The 27,805-nt window shown below is 39.4% G+C and overlaps 1 protein-coding gene across 2 annotated transcripts in view; it reads left to right on the top strand.

Moving 5' to 3' along the window:
- Positions 1-27,805, top strand: part of NR1H4 (nuclear receptor subfamily 1 group H member 4) — an 856,459-nt gene that overhangs the window by 637,770 nt on the left and 190,884 nt on the right. For both annotated transcript variants that reach the window (XM_044087787.1, XM_044087788.1), the window contains exon 6: positions 12,445-12,546. In XM_044087787.1, coding sequence (XP_043943722.1) covers positions 12,445-12,546 — 102 coding nt within the window. The remainder of the gene's footprint in view (positions 1-12,444; positions 12,547-27,805) is intronic.

Genomic DNA, 27,805 nt, shown 5'->3' with positions numbered 1-27,805 from the left:
TTATCCTGTCGTCAAGCGGTCCCGCAGTCGGCTGGATTTCCAAAGTCTTGGTCTGACGTCGGTTGCTGTCACCTCATCCCTGATGTCAGTGTGCCAGGGGTATATATATTGCAACTGACGCCATTTTCTTCAGTCTTTCTTGCCACGCGGTGCCTGAAGCAGAAGCAGTTCGCAAGTGCCGGTCGGCCGACTCCTGAGATTTTCGAATTCGAATTTCAGGCCGAAGTCTTCTATAAAGCTAAGTACCCCATTGGGGAAACTTTTCTTGCCTCAGTATTGTATTTCTTGTGGGAAGCAAGTACCTCATAAGGATTTTCATTCTTATTGCATACCTTGCCTAGGCCCTGATCACGACGTCACTTCTTGTTGTTTTTGTGCTAGATTTAATAAACGTACTATTAAAAGACGATTTGATTTCACACAACACTTTTTTGGCAGAAAATTTAATTATAACATGCCGTCGGAGCTACCGACTACCGGCATGCACAAAAAGCACAGGGATAAGGATCGACAGCCCAGGCCTAAGCCCAATTCCGAGTCCTCGGTTGATCCGGTCTCCGGTTCTCCAGTTATCAGTGAGGCTCCGACGCAGCCTCTGACTACCGCAGTTCAAGAAACCGAGACCGCTACAGATATTTTGACGGAATGTACTAGGCCGACGCAGTCTTTTACTTCAGGCCCTACTGACGATTTACCTTCCAAGGACGTCGGTGCTTCTGAAATGCCATCGGTTTCTGAAGGCGTTTTCAGACCGACGACTCTTACAGTCAAAACGTTTTCCAATTCGAAGACTCCTTCCAAACCAAAAAAGGCTTCACTTCAATCTCCTGTTCAAGGCCCTATGCCTAAGAAACAGATGCTCAAGATGGCTGAAGATTTGATTTCTCTTATCAGAGGTTCTCAGCCTCCTCCTGACAAAAGGCCTAGACAAGAGGAAGAATCTGCTTCCTCTGAACAACTGTCTATTTCTTCAGATTCCTCTGAGGACCAAGACTATTCCTTCTCTCCTTATGAAGATTCTGATGCTGAGGACTCTATTCCCTCAGCTTCCCCTCCAGAAGATTACTCTTTTGGGGAAACTTTACACACTATGAGGGAACATTTTCACTGGGAAGGTCAGGATTACTCTGATTCCAAGAAAAGGCTCAGAGAGTTTCTTTTACTCCCCCAACACAGACCTCTAGCCATCCCTCCTGTTTTGGACATTGTGGATGATGTCTATTTAGAATCCAGTTTCAACCCTGACTCTCTGCCTCCTGCCCCGGCCAAGCCTGACAGATACTACAGAGTACCTGATTCCCATAAATTCCTTTACAAAAGCCCAGTAGCTGACCCAGAGACTATCTCCCAGGGTCCCAAGGGGGCTAAGGCTTCCATGGTTAAAAATCCAGTACCTTCTGAAAGGGATTCAAGAGCACTAGACAGATGGGGGAAAAAGGTTTACACCTCAGCTACTTTAGCTATGAGAGCTCTAAACTGTCAATTTCATATGCTTAAGTATCAGCAATTTCTGATCTCTCAGTTAAAACAAAAGATAACCACCCTCCCTCAACAATCTGAATTGAAAGAAGTACAGGATTTGTTGCACGCCACTGAGCATGTGGGCAAACATACCTTACAATGTGCGTTTGATTCTTTGGAGGCCTCCTGCAGAGCAGCTGTCACTGGATCAGTTATACGCAGGCATGCCTGGTTAAAGGAACAAAGTCTGCCTGATCATGTTAAAGCAAAACTACTAGATGCTCCCTTACAGCAGGGTGTTCTTTTTGGTGTTAAAGCAGAAGAAGAAGAAAATGGAAGGTAAGGCAAAATCAATGCAGACAGTCAAAGATTTCCTACAAGTACAACCCCCTCACTTCAGCAGAAACTAGCAAACAAAAAATTGGTCCTTTCCAACCACTGACAGGCCTCAGAGGGGCAAATACAGGCGCCCAAGGGGCAGAGGACAACCACAAGCTCAGTATAAACCTCGCCAATGGGGCACTCCAACCCAGAAGGGAGGAGAAGACAGGTCTCAACCCACCAGAAGGCAAACTCAATGACTTGCACCTCAGCTGGCCAAACAAAGTTCGTTTGTCAGCCCCCCTGGGGGGAAAACTAGCACTATTTGCAGACAACTGGCACATGGTCACAAAGGACAAATGGGTACTAGACATAATTTTACGAGGATACAGATTCCACTTTCACACCTTGCCAATAAAAAGAGGAATGCCAAACCTGCCACAAAATCAAAGGGCAGAGGCTCAAAAACAAATTACAGCTCTCATGGCCATGAGAGCCATTCAAAGGGTACCAACTCAAGAGCAAGGCCAAGGATTTTACTCAAGACTCTTCCTAGTACCCAGAAAAGAAAATGCTTGGAGACCAATTTTGGACCTTTCAATTCTAAACACTTACTTACAAGTTCCCAAATTCAAGATGCTAACACTACAGCAGCTACTTCCCATGTTGGGCAAGGAAGCATGGCTGGTAACGTTGGACCTCAAGGAGGCATACCTGCATGTCCCTGTCAGACAAAGTTGCAGAAGATACCTCCGTTTCATTGCAGGTTCAACCCATTATCAATTCTCTGCACTGCCCTTTGGCTTATCTACTGCCCAGAGTATTCACAAAATGCCTGGCACCAGTAATTGCATACTGCAGACAAAGAGGAATTCAAATATATCCATACCTGGACGACTGCCTCATCCAAGCAGAAAGAAAAGACATTCTCTTACAACATCTGGCTTTTGTGAAGCATCTACTGAATTGTCTGGGGTACACAGTAAACGAAAAGAAGTCAAAACTAGTACCCTCACAAAAAATGACATTCCTGGGTGCCAGCTTGGACACAATAGCCCAGAAGGCTTATCTTACACCAGACAAGCAATTACAACTGACTCAATATTTCAAGACAATGGCAACAAAGACCCAATTAACTGCAAGAAAAATTCTGCAGGCTTTGGGCTTCATGGCATCTTGCATTCTGATAATACCATTTGCAAAACTGCATATGAGGAAATTACAGTGGTACCTAAAAAGCGTATGGTCTCAACACAGCCACAGCTTGGACACAGTGATATCTCTCATTCCCTGCCTTCAACAGGAATTTCTATGGTGGGCACAGGCATGTCACCTCAACAAGGGTCAGCCTTTCACCTTGCCCCCACCCAGGCAAACTATCACAACAGATGCTTCAGACTATGCCTGGGGGGGCACACATGGCAGGGCAATGCATTCAAGGCCTATGGACTGCAGAACAAAGAAAACTGCACATAAACCAAAAAGAGATGCTAGCTGTACAGAAAGCTCTGACAGCCTTCAAGGATCTACTACAGCCTGGACAACTTACAATAAAGATGGACAACACCACAGTAATGTGGTACATAAACAAACAAGGGGGCACACATTCCTACCCTCTTTGCAGGCAAGCAATAATCTTATGGAACACAGCTCTGGCCTACCAAATCCAGTTGCAAGCTCAATTCCTGCCAGAACAGAAAAACACATTGGCAGATGACCTAAGCAGAAACATCAAAGATCCCCACGAGTGGAAGCTAGACCCACAAATATTTACAATGATAACTCAAAGATGGGGCCTACCAAATATAGACCTCAAAACTACCAGCTGACAAAATTTTGTACAAGGACATTCCACCATCAAGCTTGGAAAGTGGATGCTCTCTCCTTCCATTGGAAAAACCTGACAGCATATGCCTTTCCTCCATTACCTCTTCTCACAAAGGTTCTTTGGAAGGTCAAAAAGGAGAAACCTCGAATGATTCTCATAGCCCCAGACTGGCCACGCCAGCACTGGTACCCGCTATTGAAGAATATGGTTCACAGCCCACCATGGATATTGCCTCAAATACCTCATTTGCTCACGCAGCAAGACAAGCAGATTCTACACAGCCAGATCAAAACCTTAAACCTGGCTGCATGGCAAATCAATTAAGCATCCAACCAGCCCCTCTTTCACAAGCTGTACTGGATGTTATTCTAGAAGCCAGGAGGCCAAGCACCAGGAAGGCTTACTCGGACAAATGGAAAAGGTTTTCTGCTTGGAACCAAGCTAAAGGTCAAGACACAACTCAGCCTCATATGACTCACATTCTGCAGTATTTAGCTGAGATGTTGCATAAAGGACTTTCCTTCTCCTCAATTAAAATCCATGCTTCAGCTATTTCAGCTCACTACGACACGAATCCACCTTTATTTTCAAATCCTCTCCTAAGGCAGTTCCTCAGAGGGGCAAAAAACATTAGACCACCTAGAAGAGCTCCTACACCAACATGAGACCTCAACTTTGTACTGGAAAAACTAACGCTACCTCCCTTTGAACCAGCTTTTTCTGCAGACCTTCAGTTCCTATCTTGGAAGACTGCCCTGCTCCTGGCAATAACTTCTGCTAGGAGAGTTTCAGAATTGCAGGCACTTATGGCAGTAGAACCTTTCCTCATTTTTCATCAAGACAGAGTTTCTCTACGAACTAATCCTTCCTTCATGCCTAAGGTGGTTTCCAGTGTAGCTCTAAATCAAACCATCCACCTACCCACTTTCTACCCCAATCCACAGAACAAAGGTGAGAGACTCCTGCATTCCTTGGACATTCACAGGCAGCTTCGTTACTACTTGGATAAAACTAAGGCTTTCAGAAAAACTGACCAGCTCTTTGTTTCCTATGCTACAGCTTCTCAAGGGAGGGCCATATCCAAGCAAACCATTTCTAAATGGATAGGCCATTGCATACGATTCTGCTATACCCATCATGGGAAACCAGTTCCTCCTACCATTAGATCCCACTCTACCAGGGCAACAGCTACCTCTACAGCCTTTCTCAGGGGGGTTCCTACCAAGGAAATCTTAGAAGCTGCAACTTGGAGTTCTATGCACACCTCCACCAAACACTATCACTTACCTCTTTATTCTAAGTCCAGGGCAGGCTTTGCCACTGCAGTTCTGCAGGGCCTCATTGCCTCCACTAACCCTCTATGATGCCGCCATCCTACCTTAGCTTTGGGACTCAACCCAAGTGTAATGACTGCAGCAGGGTAACACGATGAACATAGTACAGTTTTGTACCTACCATAAATGTAGATGTTCGCGTGTTCACCCTGCTGCAGTCCAGATTACCCTCCCTCCAACCCCTCTGATTTACTGGCTAAATTTACTGATGTATTTGCTTTTAGCTGAAGGGATTTTGTGTTTGTACAGTGTTCCCACCTTTTGGTACTAATTTGGATCACCTTCTTGGAGGCACCTGACATCTGGGGCAAGAAAAACTGAAGAAAATGGCGTCTGTTGCAATATATATACCCCTGGCGCACTGACGTCAGGGGTGCGGCAACAGCAACCGACGTCGGACCAAGACTTTGGAAATCCGGCCAACTGCGGGACCGCCTGACGACAGGATAACCCAAGTGTAATGACTGCAGCAGGGTGAACACTCGAACATCTACATTTATGGTAGGTACAAAACTGTACTTTTTTTTCACAACGGACAAAGGACATGTGCATGTTAGCATTCCTCATAGTGTTTATTCACCATGGACACAGGGCATGTACAGGTTAGGGTTCCTCGTAGTGTTTATTCACCACGGGCACAGAGCATGTGCAGGTTTGGGTTCCTCATAGTGTTTATTCACCATGGGCACAGGGCTTGTGCAGGTTAGGGTTCCTGGTAGTACTTATTCACCATGGGCACAGAGCATGTGCAGGTTAGGGTTCCTCATAGTGTTTATTCACCACGGGCACAGGGCATATGCAGGTTAGGGTTCCTCACAGTGTTTATTCACCATGGGCACAGGGCATGTGCAGGTTAGGGTTCTTCATAGTGTTTATTCACCATGGGCACAGGGCATGCACTGGTTTGCGTTCCTCATAGTGTTTATTCAACATGGGCACAGGGCATGTACAGGTTTGGGTTCCTCATAGTGTTTATTCACCATGGGCATAGGGCATGTGCAGGTTAGGGTTCCTTGTAGTGTTTATTCACCATGTGCACAGGGCATGTACAGATTAGGGTTCCTCAGAGTGTTTATTCACCATGGGCACAAGGCATGCACAGGTTAGGGTTCCTCATAGTGTTTTTTCACAATGGACAAAGGGCATGTGCATGTTAGCATTCCTCATAGTGTTTATTCACCACGGACACAGGGCATGTACAGGTTAGGGTTCCTGGTAGTGTTTATTCACCACGGACACAGGGCATGTGCATGATAGGGTTCCTCATAGTGTTTATTCATCATGGGCACAGGGCATGTGCAGGTTTGGGTTCCTCATAGTGTTTATTCACCACAGGCTCAGGGGATGTATAGCTTAGGGTTCCTGGTAGTGTTTATTCACCACGGGCACTGGGCATGTGCAGGTTAGGATTCCTCATAGTGTTTATTCACCACGGGCAAAGGGCATGTGCAGGTTAGGGTTCCTCATAGTGTTTATTCACTACGGCACAGGGCATGTGCAGGTTAGGGTTCCTCATAGTGTTTATTCATCATGGGCACAGGGCATGTACAGGTTAGGGTTCCTCATAGTGTTTATTCACCATGGGCACAAGGCATGTACAGGTTAGGGTTCCACATAGTGTTTATTCACCATGGGCACAGGGCATGTACAGGTTAGGGTTCCTCATAGTGTTTATTCACCACGGGCACAGGGCATGTGCAGGTTAGGGTTCCTCATAGTGTTTATTCACCACAGGCACAGGGCATGTGCAGGTTAGGGTTCCTCATAGTGTTTATTCACCATGGGCACAGGGCATGTACAGGTAAGGGTTCCTCGTAGTGTTTATTCACCATGGGCACAGGGCATGTACAGGTTAGGGTTCCTCATAGTGTTTATTCAACATGGGCACAAGGCATGTGCAGGTTAGGGTTCCTCATAGTGTTTATTCACCATGGGCACAGGGCATGTACAGGTTTGGGTTCCTCATAGTGTTTCTTCACCATGGGCACAGGGCATGTGCAGGTTAGGGTTCCTTGTAGTGTTTATTCACCATGTGCACAAGGCATGTACAGGTTAGGGTTCCTCATAGTGTTTATTCACCATGGGCACAGGGCATGTACAGGTTAGGGTTCCTCATAGTGTTTTTTCACAATGGACAAAGGGCATGTGCATGTTAGCATTCCTCATAGTGTTTATTCACCACGGGCACAGGGCATGTACAGGTTAGGGTTCCTGGTAATGTTTATTCACCATGAACAAAGGGCATGTGCATGTTAGGGTTCCTCATCGTGTTTATTCATCATGGGCACAGGGCATGTACAGGTTTGGTTTCCTGGTAGTGTTTATTCACCACGGGCACAGGGCATGTGCAGGTTTGGGTTCCTCATAGTGTTTATTCACCATGGGCATAGGGCATGTGCAGGTTAGGATTCCTGGTTGTGTTTATTCACCATGGGCACAGGGCATGTGCAGGTTAGGGTTCCTCATAGTGTTTATTCACCACGGGCACAAGTTATGTGCAGGTTAGGGTTCCTCACAGTGTTTATTCACCATGGGCACAGGGCTTGTGCAGGTTAGGGTTCCTCATAGTGTTTATTCACCATGGGCACAGGGCATGTACAGGTTAGGGTTCCTCATAGTGTTTTTTTCACCAAGGGCACAGGGCATGAGCAGGTTAGGGTTCCTCATAGTGTTTATTCACCATGAGCACAGGGCATGTGCAGGTTAGGGTTCCTCATAGTGTTTATTCACCATGGGCACAGGGCATGTACAGGTTAGGGTTCCTCATAGTGTTTATTCACTACAGACACAGGGCATGTGCAGGTTAGTGTTCCTCATAGTGTTTATTCACCACAGACACAGGGCATGTGCTGGTTAGGGTTCCTCACAGTGTTTATTCACCATGGACACAGGGCATGTACAGGTTAGGGTTCCTGGTAGGGTTTATTCACCACGGACACAGGGCATGTGCATGTTAGGGTTCCTCATTGTGTCTATTCACCACAGACACAGGGCATGTGCAGGTTAGTGTTCCTCATAGTGTTTGTTCACCGTGGGCAGAGGGCATGTACAGGTTATGGTTCCTCATAGTGTTTATTCACCATGGGCACAGGGCATGTACAGGTTAGGGTTCCTCATAGTGTTTATTCACAATGGGCACCGGGCATGTGCAGGTTTGGGTTCCTCACAGTGGTTATTCACCACAAGTACAAGGCATGTGCAGGTTAGGGTTCCTCGTAGTTTTTATTCACTACAGGCACAGGTACAATTTCTTAGCTTCAGCATCACAGGTATATCAGATATCTCTGGCAGCAAATGTGGGAATCTCTGGACTGGTCAAGGAATCTGATTTTCAAGCTCACAGGCCAGTGTTTGTCTCTCTGAGCTTTATGCTGTTCTGACCAACAGGAATCCTGACAAATTAAGTAAGTCCGATGATCACACTATATGACATGGCTCTCGAACAACTTTTACTGATTCTGGAAATGGTTGCTTCTCCTGTACAATTGTACCTTCTTGGAATGTTAGTTGAATGTCAGTCTATGGGCCCTTTGTTTTTTTTCTTGATATTTCCTTTCAAACTATGTCTGACACATACTATTACACTTCTCAAATAGTGTAATAACCTCGGAGAAGAGTCATTAATGCTGTGATTAAAGAAATGTCAGTGCCTGCTTAATATCCAGAGTTATGTAAGAATAATTATTTAGTGGATGTATGCAAGGTTGCAACCTTCCACATTAGGGAATGTAGGGGATTACTGCCACGAGACAAAAACATAAATTTACTGCACATTGTTTATTGTAGTCATCACATTCTGATATGCATACCTACAAACTGATATTTCTTTAATACAGTTGAGTGTAGGGCTTAACATTTCAGTTTGCCCTTTTACTGAGGTCTGGCATTCCCATCCTTACGTAATGGATACCAATTATCACATTCCTGACCATCTGTAATGTTCTTATCATTCAGGTCTGTTGAAGACTGAAGGTTTTTCTATGATAATTACATGCATTTGCTCTGACTGAAAAAATGTAGGCTTTGCATTTGCTGGATACAAAAATATTAACTTTGGTTTCTTTTGAAATACAAGTTTATTCTCCTTTAAGCATGTTTAATTAGCATTTTACTAAGGCTCAACTTTCAGAATGCATTTTCCTTTATTTTTCCCCAAGTCTAAATAAATTTTGTTAAGTCAGTATTGCCCCAGCAAGTCTGGGTCCTATACAGGAAAAGTCAAACCTTCAACTCAACAAAACATTTTAAAAAGATATTTTTTCAGTGTGTCAAAAAATCCCTGTTACCCCAATTTTTTCGTACCTCCATATGTGAGACTTTGCCCCCCAGCTCCGTCTGAACACAAATATGCTAATGCCACGGTCACACAACCATGGAGAAAAATGTGCCATACAAAATTATTCATTGCTGCCATGCAAACAGAATTCATACTGTCACTGATACCCTATGCAAAAGTAGCTCTTTTAGTTCAGTAGCAGTTAATATAAATAGCAGAAATGAAACCTTGTCCATTTAATATTTATCCACTATCAGACTGATGTTTCCCATTAGCATTTCTAACTTTCCATGTTCTTTTATTAATACTAGCCCTGATGGTTACCACATTATGTTGCATATTTCTCTGGACTTCATTTTGCTCAATATAATTGCACTGTTCAAAGCATTAACCTTAAAATCCACAAGGTATTATCCTCTCTTCATTTTAATATGAATGGGATAACGTTTCTGCAGGCTCAAGCCTATAGATTCCGCAGCAAGAGCATGCCAGAAGTCAGTGTTAAACTTCCTTTTTAGCTTTTTTCAAAGGCTTTTTTTCAGAAAAGTTTTATTATTTTTACAGTGAACTGTTTTTTCTCTGGTTTTATGCAGAAATGAATATTGACTTGTTTAGGTTTGCACTTTAAAGTTAAATGGCATTTATCATGGCATCTATAACAGGCTTCAACTTTGTTGTTTAGGTTTGCACTTTAAAGCTAAATGGCATTTATCATGGCATCTATAACAGGCTTCAATGTTGTTGTTTATGTTTTCACTTTAAAGTTAAATGGCATTTATCATGGCATCTTCAACTTTGTTGCAATCTGAATTCTTGGGACATAACCAGTACTGTACTGTCCTTGTAATTGTCTAACTTGCAAACTTTGTGTATTTTTATTTGCCGCTTCCACTGCTAAAGCAATATTTAAGGTATTCTCAGATGTTAACCTATTGTCTTTTAATAACCATTGTATGCATTCATCATTTATTCTACACAAACACATGTATCTCAGTATTAATTTTTTTTTCATGTCAACCACATACTCAGCCATTGCTTCAGTAAATTTTGTAGTACAAGACTCAGTTTCATATCTGTCTAGTAGCAAACTTAATGTATTACTACTTTTTTTAATAATATTGAAAGTTGCACACAATTTTTTTCATTGGGTTTTCGAAGACTCTGAAGTCTTTTCATTAAGTGGTAAGTTTCATTTCCATGGACATAGAGAATTATGTCTCTTTTTATACTGATTTTTAATCCTCTTCCTTAGGCTGACAAAAGTGAGTCATTTAAATCTTGTAGAACTCATTACAATGTAAAGATCTTGCACCTAATGGAACAAATCTAAACAGCTTACATGATTCAACAGCTTTTTAAGTAATCCAGGCTCCAAGACAACAGGAACAGCAGCAAAGGCAGGTTTTGTAATTCAGTAGTTTAAAACCTTCTCATTGTACCTCATAGTGCAGCAAAGACTCAGAAGTAGCATTAACTGCGTAATATTAGACGTTCTAAGCAGAGATCTGAGCCATAATGCACAGTTATCTGTAAGATGCACAAGACAGTATGTATGCCATTCATATACAACCATATTGTATTATAAGAATGTTTACAGGAACTGCAACAAATCATAGCTACACAGAAACAGCAGCATATGACAGTTTCTCATGTGTGCTTCTGTGGAAGCATAGCTTGTGATTCCAGCAAGTGCTGTGCAGTAGTAGCAATATACCTCTAAACCACCCCTTCTCTACACAGGAAGGCAGACACATAGCATATCAGACTTCCATTATGTCACTTACACACTGCCATTGCTGCTGTTGTAACAAAGCATCACTATCACAGCTTCCACTCACACCAATGGCCTGCCTTGATAGCAATATTGCCAAGTTAGGGGCCATAATATGACTATACTCACTACACTTGTATCATCAGTTGCAGAGGATAAAGGCAAAATGAAATGTAAATGAGCAGTAGTGAACAGTAACAGGGAATGAGTGCAAAAGAGTTCAGTAACATTTTAAATTATGCTTTTCATGTCTGTGTATTAGGGATAGCCATCTTACTCCCTGAATGCACAGTCATCCACTGCACAAAAACCTGTCAAGTTTTACCCCAGTGTAGGGTACACAATACTGCCCTGCTATGCACCAGCACTGTAACTGTATAATCCCTACAGTGCACCATACACAATTCCATCAGACAGTGTATAGTGCTGCTATGTTGTCTATTCTTAATGTAAATATGTGTACCCCACAAACACGGACTGCATTGTAAACTACTTCTACAGAGGTGGTATAGTGCTGTTGTGAACTCTACTGTTAGCAAATATGTATAATTCCACAGGCATAGACAAACAAGACAAACAAGCATGTATACACACACACACACACACACACACACACACACACACACACACACACACACACACACACACACACACACACACACGCACACATGTACACACACACACGCACACACACATGCCCGCACACACATATGCACATGCACACACACGCACGCACACATGCACGCACACACATGCACACACACACACACACACACACACACACACACACACACACACACACACACACACACCAATAAACACCATAACTTGTATGCTGTCCCATTGTAGTCTTATTTTTTAGTCAAGCGTACACACACACACGCACATGCACACAAGCACACGTGTGCACACACACACACACACACACACACACACACACACACACACACACAAAACCACAACCCCCACACACCAATAAACACCATGACTTGTATGCTGTCCCATTGTAGTCTTATTTCTCAGTCAAGCATATAGCACAGAATATTAAGGTAAGGACCTGGAAAAGCTTAATTCTTTAGTTTGGTGTTTGATTCTCCATTCATCACTAGTATACTACTCCTGAGACCATGTAAACAACAAGGCAGCAAATATACAGCAGGAAAAAAAAATACAAAACTATTTGCTTAGAAACCCAGTAATAAGCTTCATTCTTAGTAGATATCAGTGTTGACGATTAAAAGTCAAGAAGGCATTTAAGGAAATCTTATCTATTCCTGAAAAGGACCACACAGTATTATGTGGCAGAAGACTGAAGGACAATTTCAATTCAAAAACACATTGGGATGTAAAAAGAACAGCATCACTGCAAGTTTACAGCATAATAACTTTACTCAGTTAAGTTTCGACTGTTAAACTATTCAAATTACATTTCTCTCTCTGTTTGTCAGTACAGGAGATAGAAGGGGAGCTTACCAGAGAGCAGCAAAATCTTGTGAACTATATTTTGGAAGCTCATCTAAAACAAGGATTTCCTGCAGACATGTCAAATAAACTAGTAAGTCAATCAAAACACTTTCTGTTGTTGTGTGCTTGTTGTGAGAAGAACGTTTTGCAGATTCTGAGTACAATACACAGATGTTTATCCTTATCGCCTTTCTTTCCTTTCCTCCATTTCTTTTCACATAGAACTCCAACATAAACTTGCTTATTAGTTTCCCATAATTTTGAAATGATTCTTGAGGCCTATATTGCAGCAGTAGCAGGTACGCCATTTATATTCTTCATGTAAGTTGGTCCAAAGTAGCAAAACACTGAATGGGATAATGTGGTAAAGCCTGTCATATCTGCAGTTCTTTGGTGTTACATATGCCCTCTATTATTATTTCATCACTCATTCATTCTCCAGTACATGATTTTTCCAGTAGAGAGTTGAGTCTACCCTTTGTGTTTTGGGGGTGCAAGGCAGAGAAACTATTCCTGGACAGTATACCAATTTGTTGCAAAACACACACACACACACACACTCACACACACACACACACACACACACACACACACACACACACACACACACACACACACACACACACACTCACACTCACTGCATGCAAATGTGCAGGAAATTTGAAAAAACACCAGTTTGTCTGCAACATGTTTTTGATATATGGGAGAGAACTGGAGTACAAGTCAAAGACCTAAACTGCCAGAAATAGATATGCATACTCTGCACAGAAATTATCAAAGCCAGGAAACAAATGTTATAACCAAGTGCTGTGAGGAAGCAACTACTAATTACAAAAGCTAATATCACTACCAGTCATGATAAGTGGGCCACAAGAAAAAAATAACCTTGTGGCATATAGTAATGAGAAAGACAACTCTGTATTATCACTGAACACTCAAATTCATTTAATAGGAAGTTGCAAACTATTTTCTGTGCAGTTGTACTATTAAGAGTAATGACCCAGACTTATAGCACAGTACCTCAGAGGATATCATGAGCTTTTTACAACTCCTCTGCTTTGGAATGGTGAAACATTTCAAATAGCTGTGTCAAGTATCATAAGAAAGGGAGGTTTAGCACATTAGAAGAGTGAGCATGTCTAAATGTCTCAGTCCAAGAATAACATTGAAAGGTAGGAGAAATCAGCTAATATAGTGGATACATCTCCAAGCATAAGGGAAAGCCATGTGGCTCATACATGGGACCTGGGAACCTGGGGACATGAGATGAGCAGTGCCTCTGTGCACGTGGATGGAGAAAACTGTCAAAACTTATAAAGGATTAATCAAAATCAGTGCCTGATTAGAGTAGTGTATGAAGATAAACCAAAAGGCTTTTAGAAATGGACTAAACCTTATCAGAACACTTTGATACTGACAATGTTTCAGTAACAACCTAGCCCATCCAAAAGCAAGGCAGTGCAGCTCCACAGTAACAGCTTGTCTCAGATCCAAATTTTTATTAAATGCAAATGTTAAATAATTGCAATATAAGCACTTTCGGCTGACTTTGCAGACTTCATCTGATACAAATGGATAAAATCAAACAAGTGAATTTAAATAACATCCATCGCTGTATTGGTACACACCCACCCGTTCTAACAGCATTTAAAGTGGCCCTACACCTTTTTCCTTTAATCTGCACACCAAATAAATACAATGTGTAACATTATTAAAATACTTGTATTAAAGACACCTTTTTTAGCATGTTACTTCAATAAAACTTTCCTACTTAAACTAATATTTGATAAAAATCCAAATATACAAATATGAAATGTAAATAAGTATTCACAATCAATATATATTTAACTTTTAAAGGTACAAAAAAAATAACACAAACCCAATGAAAGCATAATGGTTAAGGTGCCCACCTCAAAAACAAAAGTTACAGGGTCTGACTCCCATCAAGCCCACATAGTCTACAAGGGCACCAAACCCAGCACTGACCCATAAATTGATACATGTCATTATAAATAATATTGTTTGTACATATTTTATAAAGCTTTGTCTCAGATAAAAAAATCATACCATGAAGTAAATTTCAATTATATATATATATATATATATATATATATATATATATTTATATATATTTGTGTGCATGTGTGTGTGTGTTTGTGTGTGTGTAATATTCACCACCATCACCTTTCGAGTGCATTTAGCTTTAGGATACATCCAATTGTATATATTTTCATTTAACCCCAGCCAGGATCCTGCTTCTCGGCATAATTGCCACATCAGTTCTATCTTTTCCAGTAGTAGTGACCATGGTCTGCCCCTTTCTTTCCTTATTAGTCTAACTATGCACATAAAGTTAAATGTATGCTCTGGATTTTCCATAATGTGTTTAGCCAGTGCATTGTTTAAATTCACTTTCCTGATACTATATAGGTGTTCATAAATTCTTTCTCTCAATCTCCTATCCATTTTACCTGCATAGTATCCTGGGCAGAGGGTGCATTGTGCCAAGTAGATAACTTTCTTTGTTTCACAACTAACATTTTCATTAACCTTATACTGTTAACCCTTAACTTGAAAGATTGTTCCTTCATGCAAATATTTGCAGTAATGGCATCTCCCACATTTAATGGTCCCGTTTTGTTCCAATTCTGTCCCCCTATTATTATTCACTACTTCCAAAATCATTTTAATATTTTTATCCCTCCTATACGCAATATTAGGGGCTGGGTCCAATTTTACCCTAAGTATGATATTGTCTCTAAGTAACTGCAAGTTTTTATTTAGGATTCTTCTAAGTGAACATGCCCCCTGTAAATATGTTGTAATAAAACTATTCCTATAATTAAACACCTTCCCTCCCTTGAGGGTATTTAAATCATGCATTTTTATTTTGCCCTCAACTAATTCTGTAGGAGATAATAGCCTTATTTATTGAATATTAATATTATTCTCATTCATATTCATATACGATAGCTCTAATACGTTTCTGACTCACTTCACTTATCAAATTCTCCACTAGCTTCTCCTGGTACCCTCTTTTTAAAAATAGGGACCTCATAAAATCACTTTTTTTTCAAAATCCTCTTCCCTTGTCACCATTCTTGCTGCACATACCAATTGCCCTTTCACTACTCCTCTTTTCTGGTGGTATGGGTGTGCACTACCAAAGTGCAAAAACTCCTTCCAATGTATTTTTGCAATGTATTGCTTGTTTTCATAATCCTTTTCTAATAATACATCCAAATAAGCTATTCTATCTCTATTTATTTCATGGGAAATGGTCAAGAAAGCTGTCGTATTATTAATATATTCCTGGAAAACCATATTATTCCACTAGGCTCCCTTTCCATAAAATACATACATCATCCAGAAAGTGTGTATAGAATCTTATACTTTGAAAATAATAGGCAGATTCTAGATATTCTTTTTCGCAGTGTGCCATCACCACATTTGCCACTACATCACTACATGGGGACCTATGGCTCCTCATTTTTTCTGAAGATAATACATCCTCCAAACCGTTAAATAATTGTTTTTCAAAACTATTTCTAATAATTCTTCTACTAAATTTATCTCGTCTTGCAGGGCTCCTTTCCATAATAAAAATTCATAAACCCATTCTATCCCTAAATGCTGGGGTATTACACTGTATACATCTTTAACATCTATAGTAACTAACAAATCCTGCGGCTCAAAAACCACTCCTTGGATCTTCGTCAAAAAATCCCAGGAGTCTATGTAACTGATCTCCTACCATCGACTATCAGCTGTAGTGGTGGATTTTCGAGAGACTTATGAATTTTATGTACACCAAATATTATTGGTTAAAAATCTCAATACTCACACATTGTTCTATAAATAAATCATTCAGCTGCGTAGTTATTCTATGGTATGCCCCATTAACTTCATTTAATGATGCTAATTCATAGGTATCATTCATCAAAATGCTCTCCATTCTTTTCATATCATCATCGTTGTCCATTATCACTACTCCACCCCCTTTATCCAGTGTCATTATGCGTACCTGAGTTCTTTTGAAAAAATTCATTACCTGCCTCTCATCATCACCCCAATTCACTGATCCGTATGCCCTCCTGTTATTTTTATTCCTATTCTTGTTGTGTCGCATATACTCTTGTTTCATATCTATCTGACAGATTCTCTCAAATGTTGCTAACAACGGGTATAATTGTGTGTTAAATAAACTAGAAACATAATATTCCTTCATGGTATTACTATTATTTTCAAACATGATATTAAAATTGACTCATCCCTCTCATTGCTCAGTTCACCTCTTCCAGTTACACCAACCACCACTTCATTCCATATACTTTGATCATTCACACCCCAGTTCATTAACTGATGTCTTGGCTCTGTACCCTGGGAACTAGGGGGCTTAAGGTATGCAACCCCATTGGTGTAATCATTAATGTCTCTATTTAACTTTTTCACCTTCCCCGCCTGCAGCATGGCTTCTATACTTTTGTATATCTGCCCATGTTCATATTTAAATGACTGGTAATTTTCATCTTCCACAATCATTTTTTCCAGTTTTGTTAGTTCAGATCCCAATCTATCAATTTCTTTTGTATTGTATTTTATTAACAGTTCTAAAAGTTCACCACCATGTCTATCACACATTTGCAATAGTTCCAGATGTAATGGGGAATTTTCTACTAATCCTGTAGGGAATTTCCAACTTCTCCATCCCTTAGGAACTATTCTGGAACCAACACACTGCTTAACATACTCATTTTCAAGCTGTAATTTTTTGTATTTCAATAACTGTTGATCAAAATCAGTCAGTTTAACCTCAATGTCCCCATTCTGCATGTTTACATTAGTATTACCAAATTCAAAACTTTTGTTCAGCCATTTACCCAACACTGGAATGTCCACTGCTGCCAGTTGGTTTACATTAAGCATGTTATTAGGCTCTTCAATATTTTCACGGTCATTTACTCCTCTACTAATATTAAAACCACATGTTGACTATCACATAGCACCTCAGAAAGGGACAAGGCAGTGCTTGCAGGTAATTTGACTATGCAAGTCTAAGAAACTGAGTTTCAAGTTGATCTGTCCAGCAGAACTTAAGATGCTTTGTCCTACAGCATCAACACTATTGTAGATGGAGAAGAGGTGGTGAATGATCTGCAGCAACAAAAAGCAATGTACAGCCAGCCAGTATTGCATCATCATCAGCAGAGTACAAGGGCAGATGCTCCTGCAGTGGAAATATGGTGGATGATAGACTCAGGAAACTGGTGAAGAGCCGTTTCCACTACTTAAATGGACAATATTACAAAGAGACTGGGATGCCTTATCAGCAGAGATATAGCAAATGGTGGTAGTGGTGACAGGTCATATACCCACAATACTTGAGTTGCTGGGGCTACCACAACAACAGAGTGAAGGCTACTGGATAATTTGCACAGAACTGTTTTTATTAAAGTTCTCTATGAAACATCTGATGTTTGCCACTGGTCACCTTCTATAAATAGTGGCAGCATTTTTAGAACCTTGTCTAAATAATGATGGGGCATGCAGTTGAATTTTATTCTAAGGTGACAGGATAGTGGGAGTTATTTCTTTTTTCTTTTTATGATTTGAAATATTTTGTTCCTTCTGTTAGCTAAACAGTAATATCCCCTATGAAGTGAGTTCAAGCACATGGACTCAGAGTGAAAAATGAAGGATTATGCTGCCTGCCTGCATGCAAGAGATGAATTTCTTGTGTAACAGGGTACATCCATAAGAAAACAAATTATGATCGGTTCTTATTAGGGGAGAGGTAAAGAACAATAAAACAACTCCCATAAGAAAACAGATTATGATTGGTTCTTATTAGGGGAGAGGTGAAGATCAGTAAAACAACTCCCATAAGACAACAGCTTATGATTGGTTCTTATCAGGCGAGAGGTAAAAAGCAATAAAACAACTCCCATTCAGTACAGATTTAATCAGATTGTTAGCGTGACATTCATATCTGTGAGGATACTTGGAAATGAGGAATGGTGGGAATTAAGAGAAGGAGACCGAGGAGACTGGAGAATGACACTGTTTGAAAACAGCACAATGATATACTGCACATAATGAGTGACAGAGGGGATGGAGTTCTTAAATAGATCAACTACTACCATGAGCTAGTAACAACACATTCTGAATGACTAGTGTAATGTGCCTTTAGCTGTAAAGACTTTGCAGGAACGTTTTAATGATGTAGCAAAATAAGAGAATTAAAGTTAATTGGAGTCATTTAATATGAATCAATAAACTGTGATTTGATTTAAAGCTAAATGATGTTTTCAGCATTAAATTAATTGCTAGTTAGGAACAAATGACCCTAAAATGACGGGTATTAAATGGCAGAAATTCCAATACCTCAAAGTGACTTCATTTAATACTTCAGCAAACATTGATTTTTCTCTTTTCCCTCTTGTTGAGTAAGGAATGTGGTATATCCCTTATAGTGGAGGCAAGCCTCCTTGCAAATAAAAAAACAGGAAAAAAAAACTGTGTTTCTCTTTTACTGAAAGAAGTTTTCAGATTTTCTATTACACAGTAATGAGACTCTGAAATTCCATTTGATGAGTCTGCTTGAATCCAAAACTCCCACAATATTTTCATCTCTTCACAAGTGATAAATGGAGTTAGATGAAAATATCTCATCATTTAATAGGAACATCAGACATTAAGAACTTTGATAAGTGAAAGGCTAGTCAAATTATCTATGGTATGATCCCAGTTATTCTCATTAGGGGTGATATACAATTATCAACCACGGAATGGGTAATGCCAGTCTATAACCAAATGGGATGGGTTATTTCAAGCATATAAAGGGAAACTGGACAGGCTTAAAATGGCCTGCAAGAGCAGCTAGCCTAGTATTTACCTATGAACTTACGAACTTATGATAGAATTCAATACCAAGAAACCTTGGATTGCATCACTTGAACTGGGTTGGTCTACATTTTGAAAATAAATATTTTTTCACTTTTTTGGTCTATATCAGAATGGGGCTAGAGTTTATAGAAAGTACAGAGCATGATATAGCGTAGAGCCAATGACCCCCCCACAAAATTGTTTTCATAGTGCACAATGTCAAAATGAAAGAAGAGTACCGAGGGAAAGACTTTTTATGTATATATGTTATACCAGATTGGGCAAATATTTCTTGAAACTAATTCACAACTGAAAATCAGAATATGTATTTCTTCTTCCTCCATTTTTAAAAGCTAAATGAATTGAGGGGTTAGTAAAAAGAAAGTAAATGAAATATTGATAAAAGAAACATGCATAAAATATATTTAGTTTTGTTAATAAATTTGTGATGGTGTTATTGTAACATTTAATCTGTCCTTGACATTAGCATCATGATATGTCATGCTTACCCAGACTTCGACACTCATCTTGTAAATTGTTCATTCAGTGACATCACCTTGCCTACATTTTACAATAGACTATTTGGTCTGCTATTTTTAGGATTATCACATAGGCCTTTAGCCTTATAAATCGGATTATTAATTATTTACTTCCAGGCAGATGGCAGATAAGATTGATTAACGCTGGCATCAAAAATCAAATTTACAACTTTACAACTTCATCCTTCAGTGTTCTTAGGTCTCTATGTTTTATGCCGTCACTTCTTCTTCTTCTTCTTTCGGCTTTTCCTGGTTAGTGGTTGCCACAGTGGATCACCTGTCCGCTCATGATTGGCAGTGGAGTTTTACAGTGTCGAGTTGCCAGCCCGGAGCCCAGCCTTCCACAGAAGGCACACACATGCACACACTCACACCTACGGCCATTTTAGATGTTTTATGCTGTCACTGCTGTCTGCTTTTGCAAAATCCAGTTTCTGTAAGATACCAGTAATCTCATCCTTAAGAAAGGTAATAGCCTTACACTTTAGGGTATTCTTGTCCACTTGAACCTTAGACAAACTGTGGCAATATTTATACATGAAGCATGTATTAAATGCAGGCTCAATTCCATCCCCTTCTCTGTAAGTTATACCCCAATACTTAAGTGAGGTCAGTGTGGACCTACCCTCCTTTCCTTACCCAAGATATTTTTAAAAAAGCTTTCTTATTATCTTTTATATTTCTAATTAGACTTTTTTTTCATAATGCACATGGCCACTTTTGTTGACAACTTTTATCTTTATGTCTAGATAATTAACTCTGGTTTTGCTAATCTCATTTTTTTCCCAGTCCTGATCATCTCCTCAACATATTTCTTATTTTTTAATTAAGCTTCTGGTTACGTTCCTATAGCACTTATAGATCTGTCATGTCTCCTACAAATTAGAAAGATCTTCCTTCTCTTTTCTTTAAACTTGAACAATGTGTCATTTAGTAAAGCCCTTATTTCATTTTTTTTCCTCAAATATTTTTTTTATTTTCAATTAAAATAACAGTTATATAATATTTTTAAATATCATTTTTAAACAACTATATACAATATTTACAATAGCCTGACTTTCAATTATGTACACTGTATGTTATTAAATATAGAATTAACAGATCAGTTATCAGAGATACAATATTGATTATTGCAGAGTGTCCAACAAAGATATAACTTTCTTCCAAGGATTATTTACCAATGGCCTGGGATAGATTCGTAGTTCTTTGATTTTTATTTCCATCTATGCAGTTGTTTTCAGTAAAGTGTAGAATTCTTCCAAGGTCGGGGGTGTATTTGAATTCCACCTTCTGGTTACGCATTTCCTAGATATAGCAAGTATTGTCCATAACAAATACATATCTGTCTTATTCAGGTAGGGACCTTCATTTACATTTAGTATAATCAATACTTTAGTTAAGGTAAAGGATTCATTAAATAAAGCTTGTAAAAATGATTGATTCCATTCCAATATTATTTAATTTTATTATAGTCATAAAACATATGAATCCAGTCTGCTTTATTTGACTTGTCACACCTCCAGCAAAAACCATTTGTAGTAGTACTGATCTTTTTAATTCTATCTGGTGTTAAAAATGCTCTATGTAAGTATTTCCAGTTAAATATTTTCCAGTACTGTGTGTTAGAGGTGTAATTATCTGATAGTGAGATGTTAGTTTTAATTTCTTCTGTTAATTGCAATGACTGACCTTTTGAAAGCCCTTATTTCAGATACACGTATATCCTTGGATAAGGTATTTCCTTGTATCATATTTTTTATAAGCTGTAGAGTTAATGCAGTTAGATTTTATTTTAGTCAAAATTGCCTTTTTTATTTATTTGCTCTTTTGCTAAAACAGTAGTAAATGGAGAAATAGTATTACTTGACATATCTGTCAGCCTACACAATACTCCTGAAAGCCTTAAATCTCCCACTACTATATTTTTGTTTGTATTCACAATATGAATAAAACCAATGGTTTCAACTAGATAATTAGGTATTGAATTGGCTGGTCTGCATATTCCTCTAACCCAGAGGGGTTCATGTCCCACACTGACTAAAGCACTTAGGTAGTTAATCAGATTTGTTGATTTATTAAAAGAGTGAAGCTCAGAGGCTGTTAAAGATTTCTAATAAGCAGCATGACTATCTCTCTTTTGCTATTCCAGCATTTCTGCTGAACTCAAAAGAATTACAGTGAGAGAAATGTAAAGGGTCAAATCCATTTCCCCAAGCCTTATCTCAGCTATAATAACAATATATGCATTATGAGGATCCAAGCAGTTATCCTGCAGCAAAGATTTGTAATTCAGACTTTGTCTATTAGTATTTAAAATGTTTTATGATCCTTTATGGTTTTACTTTTATGCAGCTGTGAGTCCATTATGACAACTTGAAAAATGACAATAATCATTAATTCCTTTCTGAATATGAATTGCAAATATCCTTTTTCAACTTTTGACAATTAAAGTCCTTCCCTTGCCATATTTGTCCCTTTATTAAGGTACCTAAATATGGTATAATGTTTGATTCCCTTAACATTATGACTTTGGCTATATATGTACTAACCTACTCTACTTTATTATAAAGTGTTTGTTTGAAAAAGCCTATATGCAAACTTTCTGAGGAACACTTGTACCCATACTTGTTACTTTTAGCAGCAAATTACAAATATTTTGCTATATTGTATGGGTCATCTAAAATAATGTTATTCATGATGGTGCCTACTACTCTTTAGCTGTACTTCCTACCGTCTTTGAAACGTCTTAGTACTGCCTCTGTCACATCAGGTATTTTGGCTCTAGGTGAAACAAACTGTCTTGCTGGTGTTGTGTCCTCTGCAAATGTAAGAATCAACGCCTTTCAGACTGGAATCCCTTATGATAAAGATCTATTTTTTCCTTTTCTTAGTTTTCTTGGCTTCACCTAACTGCTGTTCTAAAATAACCCTGTCTATATTAATAAAAGATTCATCAGGTGTATATTCTGAAACTGTTTTTCTCTGAAATCTGCACTTTATGTGGTCTTATATTGCTTCCTAAAAGTCACATGTCTATTTGCCCAAATAAGAGTTTTTCTTATCATTCCCTTAGATGTTCAGATCTTATTTCCTGTCCCTTATTTTTCAACATGGCATCAAATTGTAATATAACTTTAGATTCTGTGTTAAAAGGATTTATGCTTCTTCTCTCTACCTCCTGTACTGTATTGCCATTGCTTTTTAAGCTTGTCTGACTTCTTTTCCCAGCAGAATATCTGCTGTCATCAACATAAACCTTGTCCACCAATTTGCCAACAACTATAGCCATCTTATCTAAATCACCACTCTGATATACATTACCAACTTATTTCGAAATAATGAGCTACTGACATCAATCACATCTCTTTACATTGAGTCAACACATATCTCCTTATTCATAATTGCTTTGCTGTCCTTACTTCCCACAAATCTGCTATGTTTTGATTTCACTTTCTTATTTCTCCCTACAGTTTGATTTCACATCTATAATACTTTCATCCTATTTATTTAAATTGCCTACAGAGTTATGAGTTTTTGCTGTTGTAGTTTCAGTCTTTGAACAGTATTTGGATTTAGAATGGTAAGGACCAGCTACAGACTGATTAGATTTACTGACAGTATGTATACCTGAACTACCTCTTGCTAGATCCCTTGCTCTTAAAGCATATTCCTTTTTTTCTATTACATTTCTTTCTATATGGTGAATGCCAGATGGAGGCAATGTAATTTATTATGCACTTGTTTACCTAGAATAATCTTGTGCAAGTTGAAAATCCATTGAAAGCAAGGACAGACTCCTGCGTTGCTGTCAGTTTTATCTCTGAAACAGTTGCCACAATGTTTGCATTCAAAAAGAAAACTGATTTATCTGATCATTAAGAGTATAAATATTAAATTCTTCGATATTGGTGGATAAATTGAGACTGGGAAAGAAAGTAAAAATAACCAGATTTATGTATAAAGCACAAGAGTGCCTTTTTGGAGGAGGGATTGGATGTGATTTAAAGAACCATACTAGGAAAAGAAATTAAGCTATAAAACACAAACAACAGTCAGTATCTCTTCAAGATAATTTACCTCACAGTTATGTTTTTTCATAGCATTGCCAAGAGCCATGGGTCTAATTAATCAAACATTGTAACGTATGTAACATCTGATACTGATAATGCTGCATTCACTGAAACCAGTAAAAAAAGTTCAAAACAAATAACCTGTGGTTATTATAGATAATTTACTTCACAGCTATGGGATTTACCCACCAACTCTACTGCCAAGAATCAGGGCTCCAAGCAATCAAAATGCTGTAGTAGGCATTACAGCTACTGCAGACACATTCACCAAAATTTTGCAGACGTATTCTTTTGACAACTGTGAAGCTAGGGGTAATGCTAGACTAAGAATGAGAAATGTCTTTTGAAGTGTGTTGGTTCTCCAGACTTGCTTTTTCCTCTTGTTAATGTAACACACAAAGATGAATGATCAGGAACTGACATTCTGCTTAAATGTAATTGCTATAATGGCTGATGAACTTAATAGCTTGTATATCATGAAGACACCTGGGTGTATTCCAAGGCCAGAAACAAGACTGGATGTGCATTAGCAACTCTGTTATACTATGGCAAGTAAAAACTGATGCTATTACTATTTTCCTCCTGTGTCAGGAATATGAAGTAATTTGATGACCACTGGGGCGTGGGGGAAAACCACTGTACATAACTTTGTATACCATGCTCTATATTAGTCGGTAAATGTTGTTACTGTCTTGTTAGTGGTAGACCCATTTGTGATTGCTAACTATTAATTTTATAATAGATAAGGTTAGTATTTCTACAGTAAGCTGTAGCTGGGGTATTAAGTATCTAAGACCATCTAAAACGGTAGCTTATTTTTTTCTGTATATATCCTATTTTTATTGCTTTTTAATTTTCTGTGTGAGCCTGCCTATGCATATTTTAATTTGTATTTACACTGTTTTCTTACTTATTTAGTTTATTTATTACTATTTAAGGTCTTCTGGTCAAGCATTCTTTTTGTATTTTATTACACACTGCTACTATTCCAAGAAGAAGGTGATCATTATCAATACTGTTGGTTAAAAAAGCTGTATGGCACACAACTCCAGTTTGACTGCTTAAGGCCTCCAGTCAGAGGGATTTGAATAAATAATTCTCCAAATCCCTCTCAGGAACCATTTCTGCTGATGCACAGATGCCCATGGCCTCTCAGTTGGTTACCCAACAATCCATCTTGAATTCGTCCATGAGGCTCATTTCACATGCAGCTAAAGGCACCTCAAGAGCTGCAGGTTCACGCATTTCCATTAGGAAACATGCCTGGATGTGCTTTGTGTGATTTCACAGAGCCCTTTTTGTCGATGATCCTTTTGATGGAAGTTCTTTATTTGGCCTAAAGTGAAGGACATGCTATCCAGGTGTGAACAAGATGCTAAGACCCTGTCTGCAGTGGACATACATTTTTTCAACCCCTCAGAGAACCTTCTCTAGGAATCATTGAGGTGGTCAAAAGATGTGGTTCAGAAAGTCCCAGAGCCCTTTCAAAATCCACATGGAGATAGCTCCCCCAGGGGCAGAGGGGGGAACTCTAACGGAAGACACAACCATGTGGCAGAGGAGGCCTGCAGAACCAGGGGTCTAGAGATTCCTTCTCGAACAGACCCTATCAACACTCCTGAAAGGAGGCCCAATTGTCAACTTCTGAAGGCAGTTGGAGGGCATCTATCCCTGCACCAAACAGCCTGGCTAGACATTACAAAAGATACATGGGTGCAGAGGATTATTTCCAGAGGTTATATAATTCCCTTTTCCCTGCCCCCTCCTTCAACATTAAACAAAATCACAGATGTTCCTCCCAGTCAGAGGAAAGCAGCAGCTCTAGAAATAAAAAAGCTGCTAGAAAAAAGAGCCATCCAAGAGGTCCCCCAGACCAAATAGAATCTAGAACTTACTCAAGGTTCTTTTTAGTGCTAAAGAAAACAGGGGATGGAGACCAATTTTGGATCTCAGCAATTGGAACAAATTGGTTCAGTATACAAAGTTTTGCATGGTTACAGTTCAGTCCATTTTGCCTTTCTTGCACAAGGATGACTAGATGTACTCAGCAGATCCTCAGGATGTGTACTACCACATAAAAATGAACAGGCAATCCAGGAGACACCTATGCTTCTGACTGGGAGCCAGTCATTACCAATTCAGACCACTGCTATTTGGCTTCACCACAACCCCCGAGTGTTCACCAAATGCATGGCAGTAGTAGTAGTAGCTCAGTTGAGACTGCATAGATTATGAGTGTTTCCTTACCTGGACAACTGGCTCATAACCACTCTGGCCAGGCATCTGTTGATCAAAGCAGGAGACTGTACTCCAATTGTGCTCTCAACTAGGCATTACCATCAATCCCAGCAAATCTCAGCTAGAACCAGCTCAAGGGCTAGAATTCATAGCAGCCTTGTTCAATACTGTATCAGTGACAGCCTCCCTTCCCTTGCCAAGTGTACACACAATTCATTTTCAAGTCAAAAAAAGATAATTTAAAATTCCTCACTGTCAGCCCAACTGATTCTACAGACTTTATGGTCAATATCTACTGTGATAATTCTGGTTCCATTGGCAAGATACCATATGAAAAATTTTCAATGGATCCTGGTGACTCAGTGGTCCATCCTGTACCAGGCTTTGTCCACCCAGATCAAAATAACTCAGGCATGCAAAAAGTACCTCAGGTGTTGGATTTGCTCAGAACAAATTTTACACAGCCACTCTTTCATACTTCCTCAGCCCAAGGCCATAGTGACCATGGAGGCATCCATATTTTAGTGGGGGAGCACTTCTTAGAAAAGACATTATAATGCACCTGATCACTAGAAGAGGCCAACATACATATCAATGTCCTAGAAATGAGAGCAGTTCTAGCACTGCAGGCCTTTAAAGACTCTCTCCCTTTAGGGGACTATTGCAATTCAGATGGGCAATATATCAATAGTCTGGTACATCAACAAACAAGGAGGAACCAGATCTTACACCTTATGTCAAAAAGCTCTAAAAGTGTGGCAGTGGGCAATCTCATCCAGTTGACTTCTGATAGCAACACACATTCTGGGGATATCCAACATGACAACAGACAGGTTGAGCAGATCCATCTTATTACCACATGAATGGTATCTCAACAAGAAAATTGTGGAGAAGATATTCCAATAATGGGGCCAACCATGCTGTGACCTCTTTGTATCTCCCCTCAAGAACAAGTGCAGCAGGTTCCTTGCCCTGATCCCCCCACTGCAGGAGTCACTGAGAGAAATTCTCTTCCATGATTGGCCCCACTGGTCTCCTCTTTGTTTACCCCCAACTCCTCTAATCCATAAGTTTCTTCAGAAAGCATCTCAAGTGAAGAGCACAGCCAACCTCATTACCTCTTTGGCCTCATCGGATTTGGTTCTCCTTCTGTTGGCCTCATCTAGTTCATCCTCCTTCGATTCTGGATTCAATTCCAGATCCTCTGTTTCACCCAACAGACATGCTTCACTCAGACATTTTCAGCCCAAAGTTGACCGCATATTTTTTCCAGTTCCATTTACAGCTAGACAACCCATGCTCTCCTACACTGTTCGGCACATTCTTTTGTTTTCCCACAATCTCCTGCTAGGAAGATTTACAGAAGTACATGGAAAAGATTTGTTTTTTGGGCACAACAGAAAGACATTCACCCCTTTTTGGTGCCAGTACCCAAAGTTCTTGAATTCTTGGCAACTTTTTTAATGAAAGGATGTTCCTCAATGATTAAAGTACAATTAGCTGCTATTTCTAAGTTTCATATAGTAGTTGATAATTCTACCTTAGCTTCCTCATAACTTTGTAAGGCCTTTATAAAAGGAACCATTTTACTGAGACCCCTCCTTTAAAGATCCTACTC

The sequence above is a fragment of the Protopterus annectens genome, chromosome 11.part0 (assembly GCF_019279795.1).
Source record: "Protopterus annectens isolate FY-2018-M chromosome 11.part0, PAN1.0, whole genome shotgun sequence".
NCBI lineage: Eukaryota > Metazoa > Chordata > Ceratodontiformes > Protopteridae > Protopterus > Protopterus annectens.
The sequence above is the reverse complement of the archived record's forward strand: the minus strand, read 5'-3'. Positions and strand labels throughout refer to the sequence as shown.